Source organism: Serinus canaria, chromosome W, assembly GCF_022539315.1.
Source record: "Serinus canaria isolate serCan28SL12 chromosome W, serCan2020, whole genome shotgun sequence".
NCBI lineage: Eukaryota > Metazoa > Chordata > Aves > Passeriformes > Fringillidae > Serinus > Serinus canaria.
In genome coordinates this window covers 6,849,264-6,863,846 of record NC_066342.1, presented here as the reverse complement: position 1 = coordinate 6,863,846, position 14,583 = coordinate 6,849,264, and the positions used below count along the sequence as shown (strand labels likewise).

The 14,583-nt window shown below is 44.8% G+C and overlaps 1 protein-coding gene across 3 annotated transcripts in view; it reads left to right on the top strand.

The window, feature by feature from the left end:
* The window catches only part of LOC103825026 (protein FAM219A-like), a 221,873-nt gene extending 207,543 nt beyond the window's left edge, over window positions 1-14,330 (top strand). For 2 of the 3 annotated variants that reach the window (XM_050986454.1, XM_050986456.1), the window contains exons 3-6: window positions 5,777-5,879; window positions 10,254-10,334; window positions 10,708-10,762; window positions 12,980-14,330. In XM_050986454.1, coding sequence (XP_050842411.1) covers window positions 5,777-5,879; window positions 10,254-10,334; window positions 10,708-10,762; window positions 12,980-13,138 — 398 coding nt within the window. In that variant the 3' untranslated portion in view covers window positions 13,139-14,330. The remainder of the gene's footprint in view (window positions 1-5,776; window positions 5,880-10,253; window positions 10,335-10,707; window positions 10,763-12,979) is intronic. The other variant, XM_050986455.1, reaches the window with a different exon arrangement.
* Window positions 14,331-14,583: the final 253 nt, after the last annotated feature.

Below are 14,583 nucleotides of genomic sequence, written 5' to 3'. Positions count from 1 at the left end.
GATAAGATATATAAGATATAGAAACTATACTAAAAGAGTAAAGAGAAAGGTTTCACTACGAAGGCTAAGCTAAGAATAGAAAAGAATGTTGTAAACTGAAGCTCTTCTCAGCCCGAGACGGGCCCGAACAGGTGAATTGTGATAGGCTCTTAATTGGAAACAGTCTGACGGGGCCAATCACAGATTTTCCCGTGGCATTCCACAGCAGCAGATAAGAATTGTTTAGTGTTCCAAGGCTTTTCAGCTCCCAGGAAAGGAAAAATCCTAAGTAAAGGATTTTTCATAAAATATGTTGGCAACACTCAGGCAAAAATGTGGGAGCAGGAATAATAGTTCTTTATTGGGGAAGAAAATAAAAAAGATAAAATAAACAATGCAGTAAACTAAAACAACACTGACAGAGTTAGAATACGACCTGACACCCTGTTGGTCAGGGTGTTGGTAGCAGTCCAGTTGGAAATGTGGCTGCAGTTCTCCTGGAGTGTCAGGTGTGGCTCTGTTGGGGCAGGGATCCTGTAGAAAGGGTGTAGTCTTCCTCTGAAGATCCAGTGGAAGAGGCAGCTGTTCCTCTGGGAAATCCAGTGGAGAAGCCGTGTTGGTGTTCCAGAATCTCAAGACTATATCTGGGTAGCAATGCTTGGCTCCTCCCTCTGGGCGGAGCATCTCACAATGGGATGCTATAGTTCTTATCAGTCATGCAGTGACATTCAACAGCCTATTATCAGCAGATATCTCCCTGTAGGGAGGAGTGGTTGTGGGAGAGATAAGGAAAACTGCCCATTTAGCAGAGGACAACTGCCATACAGATGGCAAATAGAATACAATTTGCTTGGCAATCCAGGACATGAGTGTTTTAATTTGGTCCCAAAATAATTTAAGAGTCGAGCTCCTTTAAAGGCACTGACTGTTTTTACTGATGGCTCCAGAAAATCCCACAAGTCAGCAATGACTGTGAAAAATCCTGACACTCAGGAGGGGGAGTCTGATGTTCAAATTGTTCAGGGATCCCCACAAATTGCAGAATTGGCAGCCGTTGTCAGAGCCTTTGAGAAGTTCAGACAACCCTTGAATCTGGTTACTGATTCGGCCTATGTTGCTGGAATAGCTGAAAGAGCAGAACATTCCTTATTAAAGGAAGTGCCAAATCAAGATTTATACAGCTTGCTTTCGAAGTTAACATACCTCCTCACCCACCAAGAGCAATCATATTACATTATGCATGTGAGGTCACACACTGACCTCCCAGGACGAATTACAGAAGGCAACTGGAGAGAAGATATTTTAGCCATGGCAGTGCAGACCACCCTACCTGACATTTTTAATCAAGCCAAATTGAGCCATCAGTTTTTTCACCAAAATGTACCAGCCCTTGTCCATATGTTCAAAATCACAAGGGAGCAAGCAAGAGCAATTGTGGGCTCCTGCCCCAATTGCCAGGAGTTTGCTTTACCCTCCGTGGTTAGCTGGGGTTAACCCCCGATGCCTCGAAAGTTTACAGTTGTGGCAAACAGATATCACACACTACGCACCCTTTGGGAGACAGAAATGTATCCATGTGTCCATAGATGCCTTCTCTGGGGCTGTATTCATATCTGCCCACTCAGAGGAAAAGGCCAAAGACATTATCAAACATTTTCTTCTAGCATTTTCCACCCTAGGCATTCCCCAAGCCATCAAAACAGATAATGGTCCATCTTACACCTCCAAAAATTTCAAAAAGTTCCTAGATCAATGGGGGGTGAAACACACCACTGGCATACTCCACTCCCCAACAGGGCAATCTATTGTAGAGAGAGCTCACCATACACTCAAGAGAGTCCTTGATCAGCAGTATGGGGGAGTTGAAACACTACCAAATGTAGAAAGATTATGTAAGGCTCTTTATGTCATCAATTTTCTTAATAATTCATTTATGGAGCAAACCCCCCCATTGTCAGGCACTTCTCCAACACTAGCAGAGCTCAGCTCACAGACAAACCCCCTGTGCTGATCAAAGACCCTGAATCCAAGCAAGTAATGGGTCCATTTCCATTAGTAACTTGGGGCAGAGGCTATGCTTGCATGTCCACAGAATCTGGCCCAAGGTGGATTCCTGGCAAGAATGTCAAGCCGTTTATCAAGTTGCCAAATACAGCACCCAGAGACACTTCCCCAGAACCCCAGAGACAGGAAAGAGGTCAAGCTTGGGCGGCGTGGAGCAGAAGAAGGAAAAAGACTGTAAACACAGATGTTCATCACAGAAGCAGATGACTCTCTACTGCTCCAAAAGATTATAAGACTCTCTCTTGATCAATAAACTTTTCAGACAATGGGGGTTGACAGGATGGGTTTCATCCTTTGTTCAAGAAATTTTTTTCAATTGTAATCATTGTTTTTATTGTTTTACTCATGTTTCCCTGTTTAGTTAAATGTCTGCAGTAGTCCATTGGGTAAGTCTTCTTATGAAGAAAAACAGGGGAATTGTGGAATCCTCTGGATCTTTTCCCCTCAGGGAATTGCCCAGAGCCTCCCTTAGAGACACTTACCATAGAGTTTCCCCATCTGGGCAGACAGAAAAGACTTCCCCATGGAGTCTTGCACAACACTGATCCATCCCAGTTCCTTTCCCCATATGTCCCAACTTCCCCTGGTTTCTTCTTTCCCTGTTTCCTCATTGTTTGTAGTGCCCCTGGTGGCCAGCCCCTTCTTCCCTGAAAGCCAATCCCCTTTGCCCTGCTCCTTGGTACCGCCCCCATAGCCTCCCCTACTTAAACCTTGTGCAGAGCACATGGTTGATCTTTTGTCTCTGGTTTCCCCTTTGGCGTGCAGAAATAAACCTCCGTGGAATTAACTATATAAAAGGCCCTTCTGCCTCTCTTCGCTGAGCTTGTCGTGGTGAGTGTGGTGTGTGTGGACTTGGCTGCCTTGCCTGAATGTTTACCCAAGCAGCATTTCCACAGGAGATGCTTATTGGGAAATAGGTAGCAGCAACCACAATCTAAACCCCCACACTGCTACACAGGCTGGCTTGTACTGTGTGAATTAAGCAGCCCCTGGGTTGACTGACAGGGGCCTCATCCAATTACATCTCTCCTAAGGCTGCAGGCATTTCACTGGCCAGAACCTGAAGGGGCGTAGAGATCTGACCAATGAAGGTATCCAGACTGTTTTTTTCAAATGCTCTGTATAGGGAAGGGCTTGGGAAATAAACTCTCTCTGTTGCCACATGAACACTGGGGTGAGTGGTCTTTGTCTCCTGCCCACCCCTCGCCCCCCCCCGCCTTGAGTCACATCACATCTCCCTTAGCTTTATATATCTGAGCTGACATCATATGGTATGGAACATCCCTTTGGCTTATTTGGGTCAGCTGGCCCGGTTGTGTCCCTTCCCAGGATCTTGCCCACTCCCACCCCCTTTGATAGGGGAAGGAATGTCAGAGGGACAGCACTGCTCAGCAGTAGCCAAAACACTGGGCTGTTATCAAAACCTGTCCAGCTACTAACACAAAGCACAGCACTGTGAGGGCTATGAACTTTGCCTCAGTCAGACCCAATACAGTGGGTATGTTAGCTTTAGCATTTGGTGACCTTGGAGACAATGGGACATGGTTCATCCAGCTGTCCTTTCCTGAGAGATGGAGAGGTAATATCTGTTGCTATTAATTCTGCTATGTCTTTTGCTGCTATTGTTAGCATTCAGGAACGCATAATCACAGAATGATTATATGCAGGGGCTTTTATTAAAGAGCTCTGGATGTCAGGGGTGCACAGACCCAAATCTGACCCGACATGGTTTCGAGACAAACATGTTTTATATTCTATTGTTATATAAATGTCATCGTTTGAGCCTGGCACAATGCCAGTGCCCCCACGAGATCACCTCCTTCCCTGGCACCCACTGTGAGATGTGATCAGAGACAGAGCAAAGCAGGCTCCAACTTAATGTTAAAAGGAAAAAAAACATTTATTAACCTACAACTACAAAGGAAGACACACAAAACACAATAGAACATAAGATGAAAACCTTCCAAATTCTTCCTCCTCCCCCCACCAAATTTCCAATTCCACTGCCACCCTTTAGATAATCGATTCTCAGTCTCTCGAGAAGAGAGGAGTCCCTCTTGCGCCACATGACTTCCATGTCCAGTGCTCTCACCACTGCACATGGATCAGAGCTGCTTCTAGGGTTTTTCATTTTAAGGATACTTTGACCAGTTCCAAAGGGAGCACAGTCCTTCTCCTTTTGGGACACTTGTCCCCCCCAAATTTCACCCCCTGGGGCCGAGGGGTCTCTTGAACAGAGATCGTCTTCTTCTCTTCTTCGAAGCGGAGGGCACCACCACCACCCTCCTCGCCCGTGGTCTCTGTTCACTCCTCCACATCACTGCACTCTCTTGGCTCTGAGCCATCGCCTCCCCCTAGAACGCAGTCTCTGTGTCACAGAAACACCAGTGGTTCTGCTGTGGCTACACAAGAAAAGTCCAGCCAAAGGCCACTCCATCATCTCCTCCCACCTAGGATTCTTCTCAACATCTCCTCAATCTCAACATCTTCTCAATCTCATCAACTTCAGGAGGAGTCAGCATTAGCAAGGTTCCCATCTTCCTCAGAGGGGTTAAAGGTCCCAAACTCTCTGCCGGTTTACTTCGTCAACTCCCACGCCTGGCTGCCCTGCTGGGCACCCCCCCTTCTCCTTCACGCCGGGCCACTATCACAGGCACCACAGGCACCGGCTCTGTCTCTCTCTCCCTCTCTCCGGGGGGGGGGGGAATGGAGGATGGCTGCCCGAAGCCCTTGCAATGTTCTCCTCCACCCTTGGGCCCAGGCCTGGCCTACCTCTCTCTCCGGCCACATGGCTCCCCTCCCCCCCTGCCCAGCCAGATCGGGGGGGGGGGGGGGGGGGTCTGCTCACTCTCAAGCGGGACTCAAAGAGGAAGTTCCCCTGGGAGATCACAGCTTTTAACCCCTGTTCTCAGAGGCGTATCCATGCCCTCAGTGGACAAACCAGGTGCCAATATTAAATCTGAACACCGATTGGCTTGCCCCCACCATCACAAAAAACTTCATTTCCTCTTAAACCACGACAATAACTTACATATTAATTATTAAACTTACATTGTTCTACTGCATACATTGATTTCACCCAAGCATGGATTTCTCGTGATCCCCGTCAAACCCCTAACATAGTTTCTCATGATTCTTTAAACAATAATTATATCTAATCACATCTAACAATTATATCATTTATCATATACTGACTACACAGATGCAGTTTCACATGATCTAGCAAATACAAGGCCTAACATTTTCCAGGGCCTACCTTTAACATTTTCCCAGGGCCTACTAAGCCTAACTTGCTTTCTAACTCCCTGAATTTTCTATGATTTTAAAAGCTTTTACCATCACTATCAAATGTGGAGATTCTCAGTTCAGTCGAAGAGAATTCTCCCAGGCTTCAGGCCTGGGAAACTTAGAGAGGAAGAATGAAAACCGTTATTATCTCTTTTTCTGTTCATGTTGTTTATAGATATGTACCTTCAGAGTATGTTATTCATAGTTCACCAATAGTGTGAAAGGTTTTTACTTTGAGACCAATCAGATCTCATCTTAGTGATCCTGGTTATAAAAGGATGCTACCTCTTAATAAAGTACCTCTCTTTTCGCCTTCTGAACCATGGAGTCATTTCATCTATCCCTGACTCAACAGTGTCAATCAAATCTGAGTTTCTGCAGCTGTATGGTGGCCAACCAGGCTGTGTCCCTAATTTTGCTTTCCCTCTTTGTATCCCATATGCAGAGAAGCAGAGGGAGCTGGCTCAGAAGGGCTTCCTGAAGAACAGCAACATGGGAAGCCCGGTTAATCAGCAGCCCAAGAAGAACAATGTGATGGCACGAACAAGGTAAAGGACTGGAAAAGCACTCTGTGCTTTAAGCTGCAATCCCTAATGACCTTAGGATGGGCAAGGATAATGTTCATTGCTATTTGCCTACTGCCAAACATACTGTGAGAGCAGTGATGACCCTTCCCAGTGCTGACACGCCCAAATGCTGTGTTGCATTCCATCCCCTGGGGTGATGCAGGGACAGCTGGGCTCAGGACGGGTGACAGTGCAGCCTGAAGGAGGCAGAGGCAGCCCAGCCTGGTTGAAATTAGGGATTTGATATGACTGTTTTGCATGTTCTGGGTAGTCTCACATAATGCCTAATCCTGACAGCAGGAGAGTGTCTGATGCTGCTTCATGTAACACAAACTGATTTAAAGCTTAATTCTGCTTTGGCTGCTTTTATTACAGTAGTTCCCCTGTTCCTTTTTGATGATGGCCCCTTCTCCATATTTATTGACTTAATAAAGGATTGTGAACAATCCATCTCTGTGTGCTTTGCTATATACCTCCTCCTCATTTGAAACAGCATGGTCATACTTTGCTGGAGCTGCTTTGGCACATCTCTGTGTGACAGTATCAGACAGTGCCACAAATTGCTGTAAAAAATTGAATTGTAAAAAAATTGAATTCTGAGAGCCAAGCAGCACAACAAGCATAGCCCTAGTAATACTTCAGAATGGTTTTGTCTGTTTTTCCACAAACAGGGAACCCCAGGAAGGCAAAAATACCAAAGCTTGTTCAAGCAACTTTTCACAGGATAATGACTGCAGTACAATGGGAGATATTCCAGTGGGATACTCTGCAAAACATTCAGGTTATGGTAGTTCTTTAAAGTCCAAACTGTTGGCTTCCTCTGGTCTCTGCAGGAGGAGAATAAGCTCAAGCCATTTCCACATTTTTAACAGTTCTGCTCTTCTCCTCATCAAATATGTTTTCCTTCATTCAAGGAAACCACATTACCTCTCCTAGTCTCTACTTCACCTTTTCCTCCTTTCTTAAGGCTTTTGTTCTGTATTTTCTGTATGAATTTCTTACATTCAGCTTCTAGTACCAGGTAGCCTTCACTATTCAGTCTTCTGGGTCAGGGGCACAGCCAGCCTTAGAGGTAAAATGTTCTGAATCTATAACACAATCGGTCTCCCTAAGAGCAAATAATAATAATACGTGAACAAGGGTGGGGTGTTGCTGGCATACACACTATGAGCACAGGTGTTACAAAAAAATCGGTAAAATAAAAAACTCCTTAACATCAATGTAGCATTAAGAAGCAGGCATTCTTTATTTGGCTGGATGCACTGGGGCGGGGGGGGGGGGAGGAGATATAAAGCTCCTCCCAAAGTCATGCATGCTGAATATAGGAAAGTTTCTGTTTATATACTGTACTTTGCATACATATTCATTGATTGTCCTGGACTAAACATACACATGATAATAATTTCCCTGAAATCATTAACATATTTCCCCTCCCCTTTACGTATGCGTTCTTCTGTCCTGTGGGTCTCTCTGGGGGTCTCTCTGGTGGTCCCTGGTGGTAGTAGACCCCAATGTTCCAGGTGACCTGGCTGAGGTGGCAGAACACTGAGGCTAGTGAACTTCCAGTTCTCCTTCTTACACAATGGGCCTTATGCAGTTTCCATTGGCCAGTAGTTTTGGAGAACAAGCAGTGTATTAGCTCACCAGGTATAGGTCATTTATCATCTGGTAACACAGGCAGAGTCCACACCACCATCTGCACCACTTCTGCACAGACAAATATTTTAGCGTGCTCTGAGGATAACCTAAAATCAGATTTTGTCATAAAATATTTCATGTTAAGTGATTAAAACCACCAAGACAAGAATCTCATACTAGGACACATGCAGATGAAAGCAGCTCTGACTACAATCTGGCTTTTTTCTAAGGACAGTGGAAAGCAAGCATAAAAACAATCAGGATGCAAAGGAAAGATTTTGACTGAGGGCAAAGACACAATTACAATTTCTGTCTGTTGCAGAAAAATTGAAGTTCTGTATTATTATGAATGAAGACATTTCTCAAGAAAAAGATGTAGTGATTTTTAAAATTTGATTACATAGCACCACAAAGGGGTCTTCTCCTAGATCCTCTGATGTTTTGTTCACTCATGTTCAGTTTTGTGCATGAAAGAACTGTTGTGAAGTGGGTAGCATTGAATTAATGTATCTTCCTTATTGTAACAGCTCTGAAGCCTGTATTTAAACACACAAAATCTACCAAGTAATTAAAGGTGCAGAGTCATCATCAGCCTTTGTTAAACTTCTGGTGAAGTAAAAGTCTATAAAATAATAGAATTTTAAAAGAGCTAGTCTGACGGGACTTTTGTGCTGCACCCACCAGCTCATATTCCTCATATTACTAAATTTAGGAGTGAGACCTCAAAAGTGTTGTATTGTGGAGGTCTGTGTAGGAACTCATGCAGGAAAGATTGAATCTTTGATTTTCAGTAGAAGAATAGTAGGAGCACCAAGCCTCTGCCTTTCCCCAGCTTTCTTCTCACATTTATTTATTGCTAGTGTCATGTACTCATTGATAGAGGGAAAAAAAAGAATTGCTAGAGGAACGTCCTGGTTTAGGGCAAATTTGGGAGAGAATCCCCAAAAAGGGCTTCTCCAGAAAACAAACCCACACAGCCCCTCCCCCCAACCGGTTCAGGAAGAATTCCTCAGAGAGAAGTGGAAAGAACCTGTTTATTTAACAGGCACAGCACCCCCCAACACACAAAATGAACAATACCGGATGACACCACTCTTTCACCGCTCTGAAAAAGATGACAAATTCAGAAAGTCTCTCCTGGGGGTGGTTGCTGTTATCAGTCCCTCCGGCACTGGGGCAGCTGCTGCAGCCACAAGGTGCAAACTCTCTCTCGCTGTTTCCAGGTCCCAGTCCGGAGAAGTCCAAACAGGAGAGGGGAAACAGTCCAGGAAGGAATTTGGACTGTTCAGCTAAATTAACTAATGAGAAGAGGGAAAAAAGCAAGGGCAAGCAAAAGCAAAGCAGAAGCAAAGCAGAAGCAAGAGCAAAAGCAAAAAGCAGGGCAAAAAGCAAAAAAAAAAAAAAAAAAAAAAGCAGCACTATGTAGCGTGCTATCTATATGTCCCACTGAGTGGCTGATAAGAGGCCCAAAACAAAACTTTCACTCTGCCAGTCTTAAAGGCACAGAACATAATATCCAGCATAAATTACACACACACAAATGGGGATAACAGCATCCTAACGTCACCCTGGGACATTAAAAAAATGAGCATTTTGATACAACAAGCAGTGCTAGTGATCAGGTTTACCAAAATGAAGTGTGGAGTGTCCCAACTGTTTTTTCTTCCAGGGAGGAGTGTGTTCTCAGTGCATGTCCAGTGTTCATCTCTGTGAAACTGCTCTGAACTACCCAGACACACAGCTTGCTTCCTCTGAATTGCACCCATTTAAATGTCTTTATTGATAAGGGGGGACTTTCAAGGAAGTTATCTTGCTTTAAAAAAATCAGATGTCTGCCAAGGAAGACAGGAACCTTCCTAGAATGGAAACATGATCCCCCTCCCTCCAAATTATTATAACTTTGAAATGACAGGGCTTCCAGGCAAAAATATGGGAAAAGGAACAGACATTCTTTACCAGAAAATATATATGTATATAAGAACAGAACAAACAACAACAAAAAAAACCCAATGACAAAAGTTTCCCCACACATTAAGCATCACTTTCCCCTTTGGTGTAGTTATGACCACAACCAGCAGGGGACGCTGGTGGCTCTGGTGAGGCAACAGCTGCAGTGACTGTCTTGCAGCCGGCAGAGGGTGCTAACAGGCTCTGGTGAGGCAGAGAAGGTGTGATGATTCCCCCATGACTTCAGTAGGCATTCCAATGTGAGCTCAGCAACCTCTTCATGTGGTGATGGAAGTTTGGGTGAAGGGGAAGAGAGGAAATTGCTCCTTTTGTAAACTCACAGGCAGTAATCAGTTTTAGGTACCACCCCTGGCATCAGGCAAGAGTGGTGAAGGCAGGCAGATCCAATCCTAGTACCAAGTTACAATGTAGTAGTACCCCCAGCCAGATACACACACTCCACCACCCACGTGGACGCTCTCCTTGATCCCCAAACCAGAGGGGAAGAGAAAACCTAGCCCTGCCCCCATCCCCCCTGCAGGGTCCTGGTTGAGCTTACATATCTCGCGATATCCCCCAAACTGCAAAGCGGGGGGGAACAACGACGGGGGACTGTGACAATTTCTGGTACAAATGATTCTGGGATACACCTTGTGAGCCCTCCCCCAAACATAACTGAAACAGACAAAGCCAAATATATGGCTTTGCTCTAGACTATGTGTGGTACTGAGCTTTACTGTATGGTTAACAGGCAACATTTAATTATTTCAGGCTCGTCATTCCCAATAAAGGCTATTCGTCATTAGATCAGAGTCCAGATGAAAAGCCACTGGTAGCCCTGGATACAGACAGGTATGCAAAGGGTTAATAAGATTTTATGTATATATATTACAGTGCAAGCAAGTTTTCATGCTATAGTGCAGCACTGAAGCGAATTCCTGCTGAAACTGCTCCTGTGGGACACTTGCACTCTTCCTTGCTGTGCCCTTCAGCACAAGCTGTAACAAGTCTGTGTGTGTAAACAAGTAGGAAGAGATGTGAGTAAAGAATACTTGATGGAAAGGTCTCAGGATTACAGATGAAAGTTGGTCTCCAGACTCCCTTGATGTAATTCCTCTGTGGATGAAGTACAGCTTCATGACACAAGAAAGATAGGGCTAACCAGGGAATGCAGGTCTCTCTAACTGTTGTTTCCTTCTTTGCTGCATCTTGTCATTCCCTGCAGTGATGATGACTTTGACACGTCCAGATATTCCTCCTCAGGATACTCATTAGCTGAGGTGAGTTATATTCTTTCCTGCCATCCTTGCCATGAATGCTAATAGCTGACCAGCCAGAAACAACTTAGAATGGCCTTGTGCTGCCAGAAACAGCTCCACAAGGAATTTACCAGTGGTGTAGACTCTATGAGCCTGGAAGGGGCCATGGCAGAAACTGTGTCATATTTCTGTCTTTCCTGGCTATTCAGTTGGCTCCATCCCTACACTTCCATGGCACAGACACAGATCTGCCCATCGGCTGTTATCACAGATACCTTTGGATTCACTCAAGCTTTTCCCAGTTCTGCTCAGTCATGCAGTGTTGGCCCATGTGGTGCAAATGCATCAACTTTTCTGTCACAGCAGATCAGAAACTGTATGTATGCCAAGGACACGAATAAAGGATCTGAGGGTGTGCTGTGATTTACAGTTCTTGTGGGAGTCAGGGTCACCCAGTGCATGTTTATTTGGAGCACCAGAAATTCTAGGGAGAACTTGCAGATATGAACTTCTGCACTTTCAAATAGAAAAGGCAGGGAAGCTCTGGCTTGTTAATCCCTTTGCATTGTTTCTGAATATATTCCCAAGGTCTCCTGTGAATTAGTTGTTCAGGCTCCAGGTACTGCTTCTGCAGGATCTGATTTTACATCCAAGGTGTGGAACAGACATTATGCACACAAGCCACTGGGAACTCTCCCCCTTTGTATCCCTTCCTTGGCAAAATACCTCTGAAATGCAGAGAAATGTCCAAGAGCAGGGACCAGATCAGCTGATCTGGGCCATCTCTGGGCCCTGATGAAGTGTTGTTCACCCAGATCTCGCTAGACAGCACTTGAATTTGAGATTACAAAAAGTCAAGAAGCATTACCACCTTTCAACTGCTACAGTGCCCCAGACTGAAAGGAGGGACTGCCCAGCTGCCAGTCAGTTTATTATCATTATTATTACATTACTTTAAATGGGGATTAATCTTTATGGAAAGATCATTCCAGATTTAAATACTGTATCAGTTTGCTGCTCTGGAATATCTCACTCTAGATATTCCTATTCTGGAAGAAGTTTAAAAAATAGAAGGCAGGTGTCTTGGTTTGAAAGACAGGTTTCTGCTAAGGAAGGCAGGAGCTTCCCTTGGAATGGAAAATATAACACCCTTCCGAATTATTATAATTTTGGAATTAAGGGGCTCTCAGGCAAAGATATGAGAATAGGAAAAACAGTTCTTTACTAGTATGTATAACAAGGCAAACAAACGACAATAACTATGGCATTAACAACAAACAGAACCAGAAACCCAGTAACAGCCTTCCTAGCCACAGGCTTTCCCCTGTGTTGTAGTGATGGTCACAGCCGGCAGGGGCGCTGGTGGCTCCTGGTGGGCAAGGCGGGGCGCTGTGGCACAAGTTCGAGGAGTACGCGATAATGGCAGACTTGACCGAGATGAGAAGGCATGGAAGAAAGGCTTGCTTTACAAACACCCCAGGGGCAGCTGATCTCAGTGCCCCAGCAGGACTCTCAGAAGCAGCAAGCTGGAATGGCAGGAATGAGCAAAAATCCCAGGGTGGTGGATGAGATGTAACAGAAGCTCTGCGGCTGTAGGTGGAACTGCGGGATGTCTCAGCAGGCAGGGATTGCGGGGCTACAGTGTAGAGAAAGCTCAGAGCAGCAACGAAGAAGAAATGGCGGGGGCAGTGCAGGGGCAGACCCGGTTCCGAGCAGGGCAGGAAAAAGTCCCAGTACAATGGCTACTCTTACAAACAGAGCTTCACTCATGGTAGAAGAAAGGCAGCAGGAGACTGAACCCCTCAGTGGTGACGAATTCTCCCCACATCAACCGCAGCCTCTCTCCCCTCTGAATGCTGAGAGCACAAGAGAGTTAAGGGCTGCACCCAATGCCATTTTCACAGTCTAAATCTTGCACTCTCTCTGCCGTTCACGAGAAACCCCATGTAAAGAGAGAGTAGCCAGCTGCACCCCTCCCCTGAGATGTGACACTATCTTTTGTCTCTCTTAAGTCTCCTAGCAACATGTATGAGGGAAAAAAACCCACAAAAATCAAAAGGAGAACTCCTAAAACCCCAACAGCAGCTCTTGCCTGTGGTCAAAAACTGGGACTCTTTCATTGATGGGACAGCTGCTAATGATAGGGAAATATATTTCAGAATAAAGGACTTCTTTCCTCTTCCAGCCATCAGAAGGAAGAAATCTCAAGTGTTTGTCTGTTTGTCTTTTTGTCTGTAGCAGATCAACCAAGACTTGAACATCCAGCTCCTAAAGGATGGGTACCGGTTAGATGAGATCCCAGATGATGAGGACCTCGACCTAATTCCCCCTAAATCTGTCAACCCTACCTGCATGTGTTGCCAAGCCACGTCTTCCACCACCTGTCACATCCAGTAGTGAGGCTGGCAGTGCTTTCAGTGCTTTCACCTATAAAACTTAAGTCATCGCTTCCTCCTATGGTAGGACATGCACCTCTTTGTGTTCATGGAGCCAGAAGAAACCCAAAAATTTATGATTGGTTAATAAGTTATTTTAAACTATGATAAAACAAAAGACAAGTTGATCAAAGTGCCAGGCACTGCCTGGCAGAACAGACTGGTCTGGAGAGCAAATGCAGAGGGGTCCAGAGATGCCTCCTTGGTTTGTTAAGGCACTGGAGATGTTTTGTAAGGTGTCTATTCCAGAATGGGAAGGGTGAGATGGAGCTGCAGTTACTGCTGCCCACTGAAACCAGACCATCTACAAGATCAGGGGTGAGTTTCAGATGTCAGAGGGTATTACCTGTTGGAGAAGGTCAGTTCTTAATTGATTCACTAAACCTGATACATTTGCATAACTATAATTATACTGTAACTGGGACACAGAAATAGGAAAAGAGCAGGGCATCCTTTTTTTTATGGCAAGGCTAGTCAGGACTAGCATGATGTAATTCATTTACTTGTAAAAGGGAAAAATAGGTGACATTTCACTATGAGTCAGTACTAGTTAGAACTGTTGTGTCACATATCCAATGCACTCTGTCCTTAGCTCCACATTAAATTATCACCAAACACATTGGATTCAATCTGCAGTCTATCTATGCTCTTCAGTTCAGAGATTCAGTCTTTGCCCAAGAATACCATACTCCTGAATTCAGTCCAGCCATGTATATTGACTTCAGCCAATACTTCGTTTCTGTGAGACCCATGTGCTTTCAGAAATCTTAAAGTGTGTTCAGCTAAGAAAAAATGAGTCCTGCACAAGACAGAACTAGAACTGTTCAGTCTGAAGGTCAGTGCCAGAAAAACTAGTTGAAGAAAGCACATTTTCACAGAGCTTGGCTGTCTCCACACGGCATCTCTTGGTGCCCATGGGAGAGATTTATTAATGCTGAAAGGTGTCTTTGGTGGTGTCAGACTGCTGTTGGCACATACTATGTTTGCTCTAACCTCAGACAAGTCACATTCCCTCTTGATATCCATTCCTTTCTGCAGCACAGGAGAGAAAGCTGCCTTCCCAGGATTTTACCACCACCCTGCATCCATCTGCATGGATGTTGCCAAGTGTGTGGTGGACACCAGTGATAGTATAGTTCTGCAAGCAAGATGTAAAAAGCATTCTATAGAAGTTTTGCATGTATTTTCAAAGTACTACAAAGAAAAGCAGCACAATTCTGCTTTCCCTCTCTTTACCATTTTCTGATGTTGCTTATATGCATCAGAAGGCTGCAGAGCGGAAGTTAGTAAAGAGATTAAAGAACTTTGGGAGCAGATGTTTGGGAAGGATGTGTTTCTCACACATTTGGCAGCTGACTCTTGTTCAACTGACTTCTCAGTCTGCATGATGCCAGAAAGAATGTGTAA